Below are 18,564 nucleotides of genomic sequence, written 5' to 3' on the forward strand. Positions count from 1 at the left end.
TAATGCGATTTTCGGTAATTGAAACAATGCCATTTTTTTATTAAATACTCAAAAATAGACTGAACACTATTATAGATACACAAAACTTTCGGAATAGTAGATACCTTGAAAATCTCAGGATCTCTTTTTCGAAATGATGTGCTTCAGATGATTTGCTATATAAACTCTTATGATATAAGTGTGCACTTTATTCAGGAATAAACTAGAAAGATACAAAAACAACCATCTGAGAACTTGATTATAAACTATTTATTAACACGTTTCATTGCCATTTCTCTTCTGTTGTGTTCATCTAACATCAAGGTTTTTTCCATTCTATCTGAAGCTATTTTCTCAATACTATCTAGTAAGTCAGGATAGGGATGAATAGCTCTCACAAAATCTTTTACATCAAATCTGTAGACTTCACAAATTTCTATTGCCACTACTGATGCGATTCTGGCTTCGGCCTTATTGACCAGTGCTATTTCTCCGAAATGGCTACCATCCTCAAGGTGGCATATCTAAAATAATCACCTCAATGCTTGATATCACGACAGTTTATGGAGATTTTATTGCAAAATTCTATTAGAGAAGTAAGAGAAAAAACACCCGGTTGGAATAATGAGTTTTTAAACACTGTTTCATTCCTACCCCTATTGAGACGTTGGAAACCATAGATTTGCATTTAGGTGCATATACAGGGTGTTTCCTAATTGAATGTCAATATTGATGGGGGTGGTTTTTGGGCCCATTTAAAGAAAAAATCTTCATATGAGCATATGTCCTAAACGTCTCACCTTTTGAGGTACAGGGTGGTAAAGTTTTCAAAAATAAAAAAAAATGAAATCTTTATTCAATTATGAGCAAATTTGCTCTCTCTTGAATTTTTAGTCCGACGCACGGTTTTCATCTAAAAAAATAAAATCTACGTGTCTCTGCATGGTGATATTGTCATGTATTAACGATATTGTTTTGATCATACAGAGTTTTTATTTTTTAAGCGAAAACCATGCATCGGGTTGAAAAAAGTCAAGTGATCAACTTTGGTAAGAAATATGATTGGGTATTTCAGGAAAATTTTTGGCGTACTATCAATGTCTGCCAAAATAGGCAGGTCAAATTACGTACGAACGCCACTGGTGCAAATTAAAAAAAAGTGATACATTAAAAAATGCCTCTTGATTCATAGTACATATATATGATAAATTTCATTAAAATATCTGAAGTGGTATTGTAGATATTAATAATAAATGATTTATTTTTGAAAACTACCACCCTGTATCTCAAAATATTCTCAATAGGTAAGATCATTCTATATACAGAGTAATTCACAGCGTTGGTCTATTAGACTAATCATAATTTTGTTCTGAAAATTTGTATACTAGGGTTTGAAACAACGATTTTTCTCCCTATAGTATTTTCAGACCCCTACAACTTCCGGTTATGAAAATCCGTTAACCAATAAATATTTCAATTTCGAATAATTAATTTACAACTCATGAAATCTCAAATTCAATTATCGAAACATCGACTTTTAGTTTCTTTCTATATGTTTTCCGGAAGTCACAGACTACTCCACTCAGTTAGAAATTGCGGTTTTTCCTTGTTGCAAGTTTTTTCCCGATAAGGGCACATCCTGCATTTCATTCTTTAATTATCTAGAAAATTTCTCTGAAGAGAGCAATATTGTTATTTGAAATTTGAAAAAATGGAGACATTACTTTCTCAACAGATATTCTGGTATAACTGCACTTTACCTCTTTACCTGATGTGCTGTATATAGCCACGGTACCTGATGCAATAAAATACATGCAATCTCCAGGGGTATTGGCTCTTACTATGACATCATTCATCAGGTACATCTCGCCCCTCAGACAGGATACGATTCTCACCAGCAAGTTCAAGGGTAAATTTTTGAAGAAAGCCACATTCTCAACCAACTGTCTACACGAATGCATAATAATTTCCTAAAACCGAAAAAATGGTAACAGTCAATGATGAATGTCTGTACGAACTCTCATTCAACTTGTCTCAGCTGTCCAGATATAGTTGCCAGTATTTCACTTTCGCGAAAATAGTTCCTTTGAAATCTGTAATCGTAATAGGTGAGTAGCCTGGTCCTCATGTATGTCGGCAGTTGCTTGTCCCTCATGTATTCCTTCAGTTGCCTCTCCATCTCCACATATTTCTGATGTGATGAGTTCACCCCTTTCATTATTTGCAACGTTCGTGCTGGAATATTTTTGAATTATTTTATCTTAGTTCAGTGTATAAGAAGGAGTTACATTGCAATGAATGAATGAAGTATATGAAAATGAGAAAAACATCGAAGTGAAGTCAGAAACTTTGCGCAAGTATTCAAAGGACAATATTTTATTTTTATTTTATTTATTATTTATTAAAACCCCATGAAATTCGGTGATTTGTAAGAAGAAATATCTTTAATTTCGGTTTGAACTGAGAAGCCACGTGTTGGTGTTCCCTCTTAATTATGATCATTATGGGAAAAAATTAGTTCATAAACTCATAAATATCGTTTCATGGTATCAAAATATTTGTTCAGTTTTCGAGTTTCGAGAAATTTATAATTTTTGTTTCCTTGAATTTTTGCTTCATGAGCGTGATGGAAAATTATTAGAAATTTCAAGGGGGTTAAAAATTATTTTCCTCGAAAAATTTTAGGGATTTGTTATTGAAAATAATGAACCAAAATGACCGATCCTGTAATTCATAACTGATACATACCTAGGATAAAAAATTGAATGGCTTTCGAACAGAACCACATTATAGTTACAACGCAATATTCAACCAATCCTCCAGGGTTTTCTTGTGTATACCAAGAAGTGTAAATAATCATAGATGCCTTGTAGAAGCAGGATACATAAATGTCGGAGTATGAGTTCTGACTGAAAAATAAACCATATACCTACTTATGCTTTTAATTTTTATAGTTGCTGGTACATATTTGTTATGATCCAAAGGCAGCCGTATATGTCTTTTGTTGATTTTGAATAGGAAAATAGGCAAATCATCCTAACACTTTTACACTGTACTGATGAGGCCGAAAGCCCGAAACACGTGCCAACGGTTAGCACTTCTCTGTGAGGGACGCTCCTTATTCCTGTTTTATGAACAATTCACATCGTTAGCCTTCCACGTTATGTTTTTATAACTATATACTTTTTTGTCTAGAAATACAATTCCAGATTGAAAAAATATTGCAAACCAACCCAAAAATATTATCAAAAACTGCACAAATTGAGTAAAGGGTTGATAAATTGAATAACTAAATTAACATAAACACAACGGAGTCATAATTTTAATATCCATATTTTATGAGATAAGAGTGCTGCAATAAGACCGAAAAAAATGTAGGTATAGTGGTATAGTACCGTCAACCCACAATGGACTAGTTTAGTGATGTTGATAATACTATATTTGACACGATAGAATTAAAATATAGAGCAAAACTGATAAATCAGTGAAAATATTTTGAAAATCCATCAATAAATGACTGAGAAATAGATTATTTAAATTTACGTATTTTAGCGCGGAACGTCTTTGGTCTGTGACGTCACGGCACTTGCCTGTGATCGCTACACCATAAATTACGTTTAAATACTCAGCCGCGCCAAGGCTCTCGCGCCGTTTGTAATTGTACAGTGTAGTTTTAACTCGAGTTTTGTTTTTATGTCACCATAATGGAAGAAGGCTTCGTGAAAGGACAAAGTGACAATTTGCCTAAAATAGATATATTCGCAGTGATGGAGTTTTATTCTTCAAATCCATCTTATGTCAGTGCTGAAATAAAAGGAGTTAAACTTTTCAAGTAAGTATCTACTTTTGAGTTTGCTTCATCATGGTTCAACTTATAACGATGATTTATTTAAAAAACGTTTCATAAACAGTTTGCAGTTGAGTACTGGTTGTTGAAGTCTATCAATGGCAAAACATATTTATGTGAGTAGTGAAAAGTAAAAAGAGAAAAAAGTAATTTATATGTATGTACATAGTAAGTTATTTCAGCCATCGTGTAACGAACAAAACACGACACGAACGGCACAAGTGATTGTACACCAATGAATTCGTAAGCACTCTGCGAATACCAGTCGTCTAGTGTGTGACGTCACGCCACTTACACGTACTATGAAATTATTCTTCCAAGCGCAACTTCAAAGTCCCATAACTTTTTCATTTCTAGAGATATTTCAATGATTCCTCCACATTTTTGTTTCATTTTTTACTTAAATTTTTAGAATTAATCCCTAACAAAAAAATGAAAACTAGTCCATTGTCAGAGAATTTTTTTTGTTAGAATCAAATGAATAGAAAAATTGAAAAATCTTACCTAAATAAATTAGGTTGATCTGATGGTAGCAGGTTAGGGTTAATAGTTTCTAGGAATTCATCCACTAATTTGACGAAAATTAAATAGCAAGTGATAGAATGCCAGTATAATCCAACACCAATTAGAAGCAGAAGAAGGGAGGATACGCTATATCGAACATGAAAAAACTGTAAAAAATATCAGGTTATTAGCGAGGTTATTAGTTTTTATTGCACAGCCGTGAATCCATTTTCTTAAGTTTCGTGACAGAACATGGTGGTTAATATATGAGTCTGTCACGAGAATTATAATATGTGGTAATCTCAACATATATCCAATTAGAGATGGAGGAATCACGGTTATTCCCAAGAGGGATTACCACCACGTGGCTTTCCGCGTATCTGTATCGGTCAATCATTAGATTCATTTCCCCTCTAGCACTGCAGCGAAGATCAAACTTGCACGGTGTACGAAGTTGTACATTCACTTCAACTTCTTTGTTTTTTTTTAAACAAATAAGTAGAGAGTATCACTGTACGACGACTTTCACGAAATTATAGTTTCACCTCTTTTGGAGAGATTTTTGGTAGTTTTTTTTTTGTGTTTTGCACAAAGTATATTTCAACAATTTTTTTGCGAAAAACGAAAAGTTACAAATTTTTTTCTATTTTTCATTCGCAAATTGAAAATATTTACTTTCTTCCATGTAGATTATTGTTTAAGGAAATTATGCGAAAACTTCATAAAAATCGGTGATTATTAATAAGAAATATCTCCAATTCTGTTTTGAACTGAGCAGCCACGTGTTGGTGTTCCCTTTCAACCAGTTCCACATAAAAAAACTGTAACAAAAAAACATGTACTTCTAATCTTTAAGATTATACATTCACTAATATTGTCCCTTTTAAAACTAGCGTAAATGATGTACATTTTTCCGATCATAGTATTAGAGCGCTTATACTGAATTCATTCTATCAAAATTGAATTAAAAAGAACATATAGGGCCAGTTGCACCATTTGCCTAAACATTGATTAAAATTCAAACATCGATTAATTTCTGATTTCTCTTGAGAAATCATAGAGTAATCAACGTTTAAATTTTTAATCAAAGTTTAGGCAAATGGTGCAACTGGCCCTTAGTACCTATAGAAGAAAGTCAAGACAAATTGATTGACAGTTACAAGGATAAGTGAATATGTCGTTGTATTTAATAATACATTTACGTATGAATCATTTACAATCAAACTTCCCTTATGCAATCAAACAATTTACTTTGTATCTGAAAGACTTATGTGAATTGAGCAAACAATTTCCACATCTGCGTGATTTATATAAAAAATGAAGCTCTTCTGAAACAGAATAAGAAAAAGTCCCTGGGAGAATTTTAAGTAATTTGAGCAAAGCTTTCGTCTGTGTAAATCATAAAATAATCGAGAAAATGAGTACACGTAGAAATGCTTTCAATTGGAAAAAAACAGAAGACAATTCCTAGCAATCAAAACATCTGAACATAAGTCACAACAAAGATATGTAAAACCTGAATTGCTTGAAATTAAGACAGGCGTAGGTACCACAGGGTTCGGTTTTTGGCCCGGTGTTGTTCATACTCTATGTTAATGATATTTTGAATGATATCGACTGTAATTTATTCCTACATGCTGATGATGTCACTATGTTTGTAGGCATGAAGATCTTCAACAAACTGGATGATGAGGCGTTTGAAATCATGTTTGTAGTAAAGAAATTTTTATGATCTTTCTGAATTGAGTTCGTATTTTGCTTGGTTTTTTTTGGCTGTTTCCATCATGTTCTTTATTCTTTTGGAAATGAAGTTAGTATTTATTTATTAACTATTTCAATATATGCAAGACTATTGAAATAAATGTAAATATACTTACATTTATCAGTCTTGTGTAATATTTGACGAAAGTGATGAATCTAAGCATTTTCAATAGACTCAGTAACTTGAGAAATAGTAAGCTGTAATCATATCCGGAGTTGTATGCAGCATTCGTGGGCAATGAAGATAATACATCTGGTATAAGATAGGACTTCAAGTAATGCCTTTGGATGAAATAGAAACATTTAGTAGTTAGATATTTAATACAAGCTTTAGTTATACTCTCTACCAAAAATATGATATTGACAATTTGGAGATTGCATTATGCAGCCCCTAGATTTCAAACTTATTTTCAAAAAAGATATAATGAATATCACATGTGTGTATTTTGACAGGGTAAAACCCTTCTAAAAAAAATTAGCACAAAAATGATTTTATTGTTCAAATTTGGAATTTCATTCTCAAGTTTTAACAAAACTTTTTGTTTCTCAGATATTGTTTTCGTTTCATTCAACGAATGAAAAATGTGAAATTATGTGAAAACCCCATAAAATCGATGATTTGTAAGAAGAAATATCTCTACTTTCATTTTGAACTGAGCATCCACGAAGTGGTGTTCCCTCTTAGGACTTTCAATCAGCATACCGAATACTTTCTTTTTGCAAAGTTTCAGTGAATTTGGCCGAGCCATTTTCCATCAGGATTTCGCTGGATCTTTATTATCTAGATATGCATCATTTCATCATTAAGTATTTTTTTTCATTACTACAGTAAAAAAATTTGAAGTTTCGGCGAAAACACCTCATCATAACATGTCTATTGAATGTCAAATCCACAATATGTACAGACACTCTAGGACCTAGGTCCTAGAGAAACACAACAGTAGGTGAAGTGATTGATACTTTGTTATAAGTTCAAAAAATACAGTTTTATCAACATATGCAATCATACTCACAAAAAAATATGTTTCAAGTCTAGAATAACTTCTTTCTTCGGTTCCGAGTAGTAGCCAGTAAATAAATTTATAACAACGTCAGTACACAGGAAGAAATCTAAGGTTATAATAGAGGGGTCTAAATAACTTTCAGAACCTTCCATCAAGTGACCATCCTCTATAATGCAGAATCCGCTATGAAGTGGCACAAGAATGAGTTGAACGTATATTACAACTGACAAAATCATTTCCCAGATAACTCTGCAAAAAAGTTGATAATTGGATTCAGAATAATTGAACTATACGCTCCAGAAAAGCATGACTCCAAACGAATATAGAAATGCATGCTCCAAACAATAAACATATGAAAAAAAGGGCTATATTTTTTTTTGCATAGACTGCATTGCATTGATAACACCAACAGAAGCAGCAAGAACAAAAATTGGATATTTTCTCTTCGTCACTAGAGCCCCCAGCTCCAGAAACCTTGTAAAACTCATTTCTGGTAAATGTTAAAAGGACTATGAATGTAAGCCTACAGATACATAAAAGCTGGGTTGAGAAGAAGATTGAGCTAATTTTCGAAAATGGCATTACATGTGAATTAGGCCTACAGTGATACTTCGATAAAAAACAAAACACGACGCTTACTCTACCTCAAAGTGGTGTGGAAATGAGATTTTTAGCCAAAACGCACATTGATGTATACTTGTGGCTCTCCCACGATAAAACTATGGATTTTGAAACAAAAAATAAACTCTATAAATTGATATATATATTTGATGATATTCTTTAGTCTAATAGTATATACAGGTTGTTTCATTGGGAAACGGAAATACTTCACAGGTGTATAGAAGGCACCAAGGCGGTTCTGGAGATACCCCATTTATTGGATCTTAGAGCACGTTCACATGACAAGCGCTCAACGCGCGTTGAATGAGCGCTAGATAATTGGATACTGCTCACATGGTGCGCGCCTGCCAAGCGCTGAACGCGCGTTGCCGCAACCGTCCATATTCAGTTTGACTTCTACATTTTTGTTTGAATCTTGATTCAGTATCAGATTTAGGTGAAAATTGAACTTTTTAAAGTTTTGATAGGTAATTATAGATCGAATAGTTTCTATTATTCATCAATTTTAAACTGAAGAACTGGCTTACCGAGCCGTATTTGAAAAACAAATGTAGAAAAATTATTTGTCTACTATTTATGCATAAAAATAAATGTTTTTTCCTTCCATTTCAAATTATCAAAAATAAATATAACACAAGGACAATATTTCCAAATTGTAAATTGAATTCAACATAAAAAGCAGCTTGAATACAGTTGTTTGAAGGTCTTCAATAGACTGCCTAATGGAATCAGAGAAATAAATAATTATAAACCATTTGAGAAAAAGATATTTAATTTATTGTCAAATTTAGAGCCATATAGTATAGAAGATTTCTGCTGTTAAGTGGTAGGTGAATGTTTTTCGATACTATTTCTCTTCATTTGTATCTGTTCTACGTGTCATGATTGCTAAATAAAGAGCTATTATCATTTTTATGTGCTCACAAAATAATTTTATTTCTTCATTAGAATCTTCTTCCGAGGCCCGTCTTCTTGAGTTTTTATCTGAATACACTCTACTTGTCATGTCGCATATTACAGGACAATTCTCAATTTCATCTATGAATAATTCAGTATTAGGAACGTCTGGTTTCATTTTGAACTATTTCTGACCGAACGGATCGAAGGAAAATACGTAAATACGTCTCTGGCATCTATCAGCTCGTGCAAGCGCGCTCATCTGAACGGTTACATTAAGCCCACCACTCACGAGTCGTTTTTTCGAGCGTTTGGAAGCAGGCGTCGAAGAGATTCCAGTCGGGCAGTCAAGTTCATTCTCTGATTTACAGTCGTGTGGCCGTGTTCCGAGCTGTCTGACTGTAAAATTATCCGAACGTTCGACTATGGGAGCCTCGTGAGTGTCCGCCTTTAAAAACCTATGATCTCAAAGCGCGAGCCAACGCGCGCTTACTACGGTCAAGCGCTGGAACTGCGTTCAACGCGCGCTTCATAAAAGCGCGCGTTGGCATGTGTACGCTTCGAAGAAAAGTCATGTACTCGTAAACGCGCATTGTCAAAACGCGCGTTGAGAGCTTGTCTAGTGCTGTCTTCGTAGCCGAGACACAGGGTGTTTTATGAATTTTTCCCGTTTCTTTCTGAGGCCATATCAAACGAACCACCTGGTATATTTTCTTCATATTTGAAAATCCAGGTCCGGGTTGACAAAAAATTATGAATCGTTTGAATCCTCGAAACAACACCCTGTACATCGGAATTTTGAAAATCTGTTTTAATATTCGGAAACACCACTAAAAACTAAACTGAGACATGTACTTCAATTTTCGCGCAAACAGTTTTACTGCACAAATTTTCAACGTAAAGGTGAAGTTTTTAAGAACTTGGATACCTGAAAGTGGTTTGAAGTGACTTTTAACAATGAATTATCGAAAATATTGAATCCATAATTATTTCAAGATCACTTTTAATTCATTTTTACATTGGTTTTCCTTTTTATAGCTGTATACTATTTCAGTTTCTATTTATTGAGAATTGAGTTGTATTAAGTTGATATCGTATATTTTGAAACAATTATGGAAAAAAATATATAATAACAAAATAATTAATTAATCTGAATTATTCTAAACAACAATGGTCTTCTGTCAAAGTGATGGTTGTCAACCTACTTGATTGAATACGAAATTTTATGATTATTCGCAGTAGTGAAAAGCTCTGCTGAAAAAAACAATAGACTTCACACACGAAAGAGGACTATGATCTCAATAACTAACTCATAGATTAATCACTAGAAGTTACTTCAAACCACTTCCAGCAAACCAAATTCTTAAAAAATTCACGTTTTCATTGAATATTTGTGCAGTAATGAGAAACGACGAGAGACTGAGAGAGTAACTCAAAAATAAAAACTGAAATGGTATACAGCTATAAAAAGGAAAACCACTGTAAAAATGAATTACAAAGTAATCTTGAAATAATTATGGATTCAATATTTTTGATAATTCATTGTTAAAAGTCACTTCAAACCACTTTCAGGTCTCCAAGTTCCTAGAAACTTCACTTTTACGTTGAAAATTTGTGCAGTAAAACTGGCTGCGCGAAAATTTGAAGTACACGTCTCAGTTTAGTTTTTAATGGTGTTTCCGAATATTAAAACAGATTTTCAAAATTTCGATGTACGTTGTTACGAGGATTCAAACGATTCATAATTTTTTGTTAACCCGGACCTGGATTTTCAAGGCGGTTATTGCATGATACGTTTGGGCTCTCAATTAGGAACTAGGGCTGGGAATCATGAATGAATGATTTGAATATTCGAATAATCATTGAATAATTATTCGAATAATTGCATTTTGCATTATTCGAATAATCATGAATATTCACTGAATAGTTGAATAATCAATGACTACTTTTCTATTCATGAATAATCAGTGAATAGTCGAGTATTCACTGAATAGTTGAATAATCAATGACTACTTTTCTATTCATGAATAATCAGTGAATAGTTGAGTATTCACTGATTATTCAGTGAATAGTTTTCTATTCAGTGAGTAGTTGGATATTTATGAAGTTACGAATGAAAGTTTGAATGATCACTTGACTCACTATTCAGGAATGATTGAAACAAGGTTTTGTGATTCACTACGGACAAATCGTTTTATTAATATTAAAATTTCTGGAAATTACATAATATTGAAATTGAAAGATACAATTGAATTAAAATTATAAATAAACTCCTGTCAGTGTTCGGAATCCAAACAAACAAATTGTCATTCAAATTAGTACGTTGTCGTTGAAGAAATTGGCTTATTTTGATAAATGAGATTATTTAAGGAACGATTTTACTATTAATTGATAGACAGAACGAGATTAATGCCGTAAGTTCGAACTTGAGGTTCAACTAATGAACACTGCTTTTTACAAAATCTGGGGAATGATACAGGATTCAAAGTTACCTCGTTCCTTCTGTCTATCAATTAATACTGAAATCGTTCCTCAAATACTCTTATTTATGAAAATAAGCCAATTCCTTCAACGAGACCGTACTAATTTAAAAGACAATTTATTTGTTTGGATTCCGAGCACTGGCAGAAAAACCAAAAATGGCGCTGTGAGACGTCACACTAATAGAGCGTTTATGCCGAGAGGCAAAACACCTTATTATTATACGATTATACCACGTCGCAAAGGGTATATTCACTCATCAAAACTCTCGGATATTATTGGTTCATTAAAACATGAGTTTAATCACTGAATATTCATTGAATAATCACTGAATAATCATTGAATAATCACTGAATAATCAACGAATAGTTGAATATTCATGACTACTCATGAATAATCAAGCATGAATATTTGTTTGAATGAATTATTCGAATAATCGAATAAATTTATGGATGAATATTCGAATACAAAAAGGCGAAAAAGTCCCAGCCCTATTAGGATAGGGCTACCATAAATGTTGGAACATCGACCGGGACAAATGGCATAGAAATAGGTTGAAATACCACACAAAAATTCCAAACTCATCTCACAGGACGGTAGTCATTTAATAATCATCCGAGTTTTCTATTAGAAATGCTTGACTGTTTAGAAATAAAGTATAAAGTTCTGATAAAGAGCAATAAAAAGTCGGTCATAGCTTTTGAGGCCCTTTCTTCAGCTACGAATTTTTTTTTCGATGGCACCCATATCTTCAGCAAGCGTTCGATAGCTGGGAGTTCTGAAAGCCATCGAATTCTAGAATGAGAGAGTACATTAAGTTGTTTCTGCATTCTCACGAAAACCCTTCATCGTTCGTACCGTACAGTAAAAACGTAAAAATATTTGAAAATTTTAAGACCAATGGACTACACAGAAATGGCTATCATATCAGCGCAAGTGGAAGCAGTATTGTGAAGTATGTGCATTAGACAAACCAATTGCTTCGATGTCATTGGACATAATCTCTTTTAATAAAAAAACTCGCTTTCATATTCTTTCAAAGTAAATATTCGTGTTATACGCTCTGGAAGTGAAAATATTTTGTATGGAAATACTAAGGTTCTCTAAGAGTCTAAGGATTTAACACAAAATAAAGTGATTGAAGAAGATGATTTATTTGGCTATGTGTAAAATTTTAATAATTTTATTTTCAATCCTTTAGTTTCTGAAAAATAATGTAAGAGCAACGAGAACAGCTTTTCAGATTTATGATTACTGGAATACGCTGAGATTCCATAAAAGAAAGGTTTTCTTACCTACACTATGTAAGGAAATATAAATCTAAATGACAGGAAAATTACTATGACCGGGACAATTGAATAACTGACCGGGACACGGGGACTCAATGGTCCAAACCGGGACATGTCCCGGCGTACCGGGACGAATGGCAGCCCTATATTAGGAACACATTAGCCAAATATGAAGAAAATATACCAAGTGGTTCGTTTAATATGGCCTCAGAAAGAAACGGGCAAAATTCATAAAACACCCTGTATCTCGGCTACGAAGACAGTAATATCCAATAAATGGGGTATCTCCAGAACCGCCTTGGTGCCACCTATGCACCTGTGAAGTATTTCAGTTTCCCAATGAATCACCCTGTATAACGGGTTTTATCACAAAACCAATCGGAAAAGAGATATTACCGAAAAACTGATTTTGGGCGCCATTTTTCCAATATGGCACCCCGAGCGGCAAAGATACTAGGTGGCAAAGTTGAAATCTATAAAATCATAAATTCTAAAACACAATAATTCAGGTAATCCCTTTTTTTTCGCACCAATAAATGACTAATGAGTGGTTACCGAAAATCAAATCAATATGTGTCGTATTACCTGAAATAACTATAAGGATGTATTATATAATTGTGATAAATTAGATGCCTTTTCCTTTCTTTCATGATGGCTCCATGACTTCTCAAATGGTGTGTATAAGATTTGCTGATATCAGAAACTGTGCGCAGTTGGAATGCTTTTTTTGCTAAATTATTCCAAAATGTTTCTGGGGAATAATATTCAGCAACATCATCCATTTCCTCTGGAATTTCACAGGTATGGCCATATTTGGCAAACTGAAAAAAATAAATAATAAGAAGATTGGTAAAATATTATTTTGCTTAAGTCCAGAACAGGAGATTATACATATAGAATTACATTAATTTGTATCAAGAAAAAATGTGAAATGATTAATATTCACTTATACTTTTTTTGTTTGTCAGAGGATATGAATACTTCTGATAAGGCAAAAGGAGATAATAATTCCTTATATTTTATTCTTAAATTTAACCAATGGTCAATTCGAATTAGCTCAAATTACTATTTTCATTTTTTGAGCAAAGTATAACGGTTATAAAAAAAGAAAATTTCCTCCAGAGAAAAGCTATAAATGGCGACAACAGATGTTTTTATTCGGTTATTGAATGCCACCAAACCTTTACTGACACTTGAAGTGAAAATTCCAAGGTTGGTGGATTTTTTCCTACATCCAATGGTTCCTTATCCGATATGCCTAAACCCAAAATAGATATATTTTCCCAATCAGAATTATTGGTAGATAAATAGTGAATTGGATATTAAGTAATATCCCCCAAGAAATAAAAAAAATAAGATATACTTGCCTCATTTTTTGCTCCAGAATTATCCTTGGTAAACCAGTTGTATGTTCTCTTCATATTTATCGCCCTAAGATATTGGATTTAAGTATATCGAAATTGACAGATTGTCAGCCTAATATTGAATACGAATTGTCAATTGTAATGTTTTCATAAACAATCTACTGAAATATCTCATAAAATGGAAATTACTTCTTAAGAAATAATGAATCTAGATAGTTCTCATTTTGAAATACATATAATAATTCACTTATATCTGTACCAAGTTCAATATCGATTTTTGTTATATTAATCCTTATTAAGGAACAATTAACCATGCCACTGAAATGTTCACTGCATTTCTTGTCAATTTTGTATTTGTTGTTTTCCTATCTCACTTTATCATCATAAGTTTGTTGCAATTGATTACAATGTTTTTACTTTTAAGGGCACTTCTATGTTTTCTTTCCTCTGAGGTGGAAATTCATATTGAAAATTGTATTTAAGTTGTTTGATATTATGTTATGAGATTATAAAACTGTATGAAAAACTCATAATTTTTGCACACTTTTTTGAATAGAAATTAAGGCAATTGTATTATAATTTATGTATATGTAAACATTATTTATTGCAAAAATACTTAGGCCCATCTTTGTTAACTTGTTCCAACATATCAGATGAAGCTTAGTCCTTCTATTTCATTACCTTAAAGTGATATGGTTGGAAAAGCTATCCAGCAAAGACCACGAGGAGGTGTAGGCCACCTTTGCCAGGAAAGGAAAATGGAAATGAGGAAAACTGGGGTTTTGGAGAAGAATAGGAAAAAATTCAGAACGAGCAAGAACAACATGAACAGAAATGAAATAAACGTTATGAATATAAGTGAAATATACGACGGCGAAGGTTATTTTGGGTAGAAACATATAATCGAAAAAAAATTATATTTCACTACTGGTACCCTCCCCTTCATGAAGAGTGTCTATGGGGGGATATACTTCGGCAATGTATTTAAAAAATTCGTGGAATCTATAGGTGAATTTTGGAAATTTTCTATGAAAATAATGCTCGGCCAGGTAAAATATAAAATATTCCGAGCGCCTTCCGAAGCCGTTACTCCTCCATAGCCTCTCAATATTCCGGGAATGAGATCCAATGTCAGGGTCCACAAAAGTTAAAGAGTGATTAACCTTCAGATGTTGAAAACCCTCATTTTCCAAACAATCGTAGGATCTCCAACAATCTGACATAATAGTGGTTTCTGGGAGAACCCACTCCTTGATTGTTTCCAACAAAGTATCCTGGCTTCTTTCGGCAACTGGAACCATAAATACTTTATTGGATTCACGTTCGATTCCCACAAAAATCCACTGCCCCTCTATAATTTTATCTCGATTATATTTTCTTCTCACAAAGTTCGCTTCATCTAGCTCTACAATTTTGCCTGGTCCCCCTAAATGTTCAGAATAATCGCTTACTATTAAAAAACATACTTCTCTACAAAAACTAACCCAATCTACAGTAGTTTTTCTACTCCAATTCATTTCGTTTTCAAGTTGTTCTTGCTTGAAACCAACCAACCAAAATGCAACAAACTGGCATATTTCCTTCATAGATTTTTTACTTCCCGAAAAAAAAGTATTTTTCTTGAAAGACTGACTGAACCCACATCTTTGGCGAACTCTTCTATTTCTAGAATTTAGTATAACTGTTGTTGTATTACATACATATTTATTATGCTTTTCAAAAAATTTGCAAGGTTTGTTGCATTTAGGACACAACATTTCATCTGCAAGCCCAATCACACCGTGAAGATTCAAAAACTCTTTCAACCCATCATCATTCTCACTTAAAGATAAAAATTTTCTAAGTGAATATTTGCACCCTACGCATCTTTCTGCTGCCATCTTACTCACTGTTAATTGATTATTATAATATCCCTTCACTTTGGTTTGGAAAATAAACTGTTTATTTTGGATAATCACTCAAATCAATAGAATCACAGATTACTTAGTCTGAGGATCCTCTTAGTCTGTGATAGAATAATAGAAAATAGTTTCTCTATGGAATAGACAATTCGACGAATGTCCGATTTGTATAAATGGGCGGGAATATTTGTTGTATGAAAACCATAGATAGTTGAAATCAGTCAACAAAGATTTTCACGTATAAAATAATACACTTGCCAATATTTTTCCCAAAACAGGGACTTCTCTTGAAAATTGATCAAGCAAATACTTTATTTTTTATTTCCCATCTTCAATGGGTAAGAGATTTATCCAGAATAAAATGAAACGATAATGCTTTAGTTTCAATTTAAGATTCTATTTATGCGTATGTTTAAAAACTTATTTAAAAAATTCATCACTAACCTCAAAAAAATTAAAATTGACATGCGTTCGAAAGAAAGAGAAAGAAAAATATATTCTATGTTTGAAGGTCACTGGTAAATTTTGTAAGGCCACTAAACACTAAACCAGTTCTTTAAGATTTCCAAAACAATTTTGTTTACAATTTTTTATTTTATGAAAAACTAATTTCATCATCTGCCTTACTAGTTCATTTTGTATAGTTATGTAGTTTTTTAATAATGAGTTTCAATTATGTGGAAATGTAAATAAAAGTGTTTCAATATCAACGTATTCATTTATTCATAAACATGACTGAACAAATTTTAACTATTAATCTCGTGCTGGATAATAAGACTGTGGAAGTTCCATACACAAATACAACAACTGCAGAAGATGTTTGCATTCATGTCTGCAAAAGTCTGGGTATTGGACCTCTGGCAAGACATTTGTTTGCACTTCGATTAACTGGAAAATATTTATTCCTTACCCCATCTGCTTGTTTTGGACCGAAATATGTAGTCTTCGATTTGAGAATTCGTTTCAAAGTATCAAGGTTACAAGATTTGAGAAAATTAGATGCCAGAGCATATGATTACTTCTTCCACCAGGCAAGAATAGATTTGCTTAAAAATAAAATTCCTGACATGGTTTTTGAAAAATTCAAAAAAGAATTAGTGGGACTAGGTATAACTGATATGTACAGAGTTATGTTAGAAAAAGATATCCCTAAGGAAATAGTGGAGAATGAATATAGAAAATACATTCCAAAAGAAGTTTTGAAGCGTCATGCATTTTTTATCAAGAAACCGATACGGGAAACATTGTCAAAACTGCAGAAAACAAAACATGACGTAGGGTAAGTGATAGCTAGTAATAAGTAACTTATGAGGATATGTTTCTATAATGATTTTCAATTTCAGATTTGTAAAAGACGAATACCTGAATCAACTAAATCTCTTAGCACCTGATTATCTCTCAGAGACATACAAAGCAGTTATGGACCAAGATGGCTCCACTATCCATATATTGATCAAAGTATCACCTCCTAATAGTTCCTCTGAAAATGATGAAGCTAATCTCGCTGCAATCAAATACAGTCTGGAAAGTAAAAAAGATGTGAGTTGTTGTTCTTGTTTTTTGGGTACATTGTAAATATTATTTAACTTCGATTAAAATATTCCTGGCTGCTCTTCTAAAATATGTTATATTTGTTCCTCTTATATAAGAGACTAGGAGCATCACTTGTCTCAATATTTTTAAATAATACTTAACACTCCAGAACATCAGAGCAAACCCAAAAAAACTATAATATAGCTGCTGTTTTCTACAATTATTGCTATTGGTTGATGGTATATCCATTCAAAGAAATGAACTTGAACTTTGAGAATATTTTCTACAATGTCTGAAATCCAACTGTTCCCTTAATTTACTCAAATTTCAGTATCTTGAAATGTTAATCCTCCTCCACCCATGATATAATGGTTTGAAATAAGTCTATATTCATGCCATTTCTATTCATGTTATCAATTTCAGGGTTCAGTCAAATGGCATTTGATTGATATGATGGTTTGGAATGTTTGAATTAGGAACTGAGTTGAGTATATAAATCAGAGTAACGTTGGAGGTCCATAAAAAATATTTCTGAAATGCAGTTTCTTTTATAATTCTTGAATAACTAACCAGCTCCCATGGTATTTTTTGTAGTTAAAAATTAGTCTGGTCCATCTTTTAAGCCATTTGGATGTTTAAAAAAAAATTGGGATCATTGTATTAATATCATGTCAGCAGCCCAATCAGAATGAAAATAATGATGGATGATTATGACGTTCAGATATTTCTTGACTTCAACAAAAATTCAAAGCATTGGAATCTAACCTCTTGCTGAACCTCGATAATGTGATCCATGTACTAAAGAATTAAAGTTCACTTATTGAAAATATATTCTAAGTCATCAATACTTGAATACTATTTCTCTAATTCTATGGCAAATCTGTTCAATCCTGTGGAAATATATCAGTTTCACACAGATTTGGTTATATTTCATTAATACAAAAAATAACCTGAAGAATACACTCAAGAGACCAAATTACTTCCCGAAAAATTCAACATTGAAGAAGTGAATAAAAGAATGATTGAACCCCAAATTGAAATCACTTTTAAAGCAACACTATCGAGAATAATAACAGAGGAAAAGCCGACACTCAAAAAACGATACTACCCTCAAACCCTTCCTACATCATAAAGCTCATAAGAATAAAAAAATACTTTTTTCTTGAATATCAGACTAACCAAGGTCCAAGTCTAAAATGAAAATTCAACAAACTGAACAGGGATATTCATAACATGATCTTGCAATACAGATCCAATAAATATCTAAAGGCTTGCAAAGAAATCGAAGATCAAAAAGGCAGGACATACTGGAGAATAATTAAAAAACTTGTAGAGTACACAACCCATCAACTTTCAAATCTAATTCAAGTCAATGCTGAAACT

General features: G+C 32.7%; 2 protein-coding genes across 6 annotated transcripts in view; one reads left to right on the forward strand and one right to left on the reverse strand.

Moving 5' to 3' along the window:
• Positions 1–173: 173 nt before the first annotated feature.
• Positions 174–15,762, reverse strand: LOC123676632 (potassium/sodium hyperpolarization-activated cyclic nucleotide-gated channel 2-like). Of its 4 annotated transcripts, XM_045612718.1 has the most exons (10): positions 15,637–15,762; positions 13,751–13,814; positions 12,969–13,204; positions 7,105–7,344; positions 6,208–6,373; positions 4,331–4,497; positions 2,728–2,888; positions 2,009–2,214; positions 1,740–1,949; positions 174–503 (listed from the first exon to the last, which is right to left on the reverse strand). In XM_045612718.1, the coding sequence occupies exons 2-10, from the start codon at positions 13,802–13,804 to the stop codon at positions 246–248; spliced, it is 1,698 nt and encodes a 565-aa protein (XP_045468674.1). In that variant the 5' UTR covers positions 13,805–13,814; positions 15,637–15,762; the 3' UTR covers positions 174–245. The 4 variants fall into 4 exon arrangements, with proteins under 4 accessions (XP_045468674.1, XP_045468681.1, XP_045468666.1 ...); XM_045612725.1 differs by lacking the exon at positions 15,637–15,762 and having other exon boundaries at positions 1,748–1,949; positions 13,751–13,959; XM_045612710.1 differs by lacking the exon at positions 15,637–15,762 and having other exon boundaries at positions 13,751–13,959.
• Positions 15,763–16,161: 399 nt separating this feature from the next.
• The window catches only part of LOC123671121 (tyrosine-protein kinase hopscotch), a 55,621-nt gene continuing 53,218 nt past the window's right edge, over positions 16,162–18,564 (forward strand). The window contains exons 1-2 of one of the 2 annotated variants that reach the window (XM_045604812.1): positions 16,162–16,927; positions 16,992–17,187. In XM_045604812.1, coding sequence (XP_045460768.1) covers positions 16,380–16,927; positions 16,992–17,187 — 744 coding nt within the window. In that variant the 5' untranslated portion in view covers positions 16,162–16,379. The remainder of the gene's footprint in view (positions 16,928–16,991; positions 17,188–18,564) is intronic. The other variant, XM_045604811.1, reaches the window with a different exon arrangement.

This window comes from Harmonia axyridis, chromosome 1 (genome assembly GCF_914767665.1).
Source record: "Harmonia axyridis chromosome 1, icHarAxyr1.1, whole genome shotgun sequence".
NCBI lineage: Eukaryota > Metazoa > Arthropoda > Insecta > Coleoptera > Coccinellidae > Harmonia > Harmonia axyridis.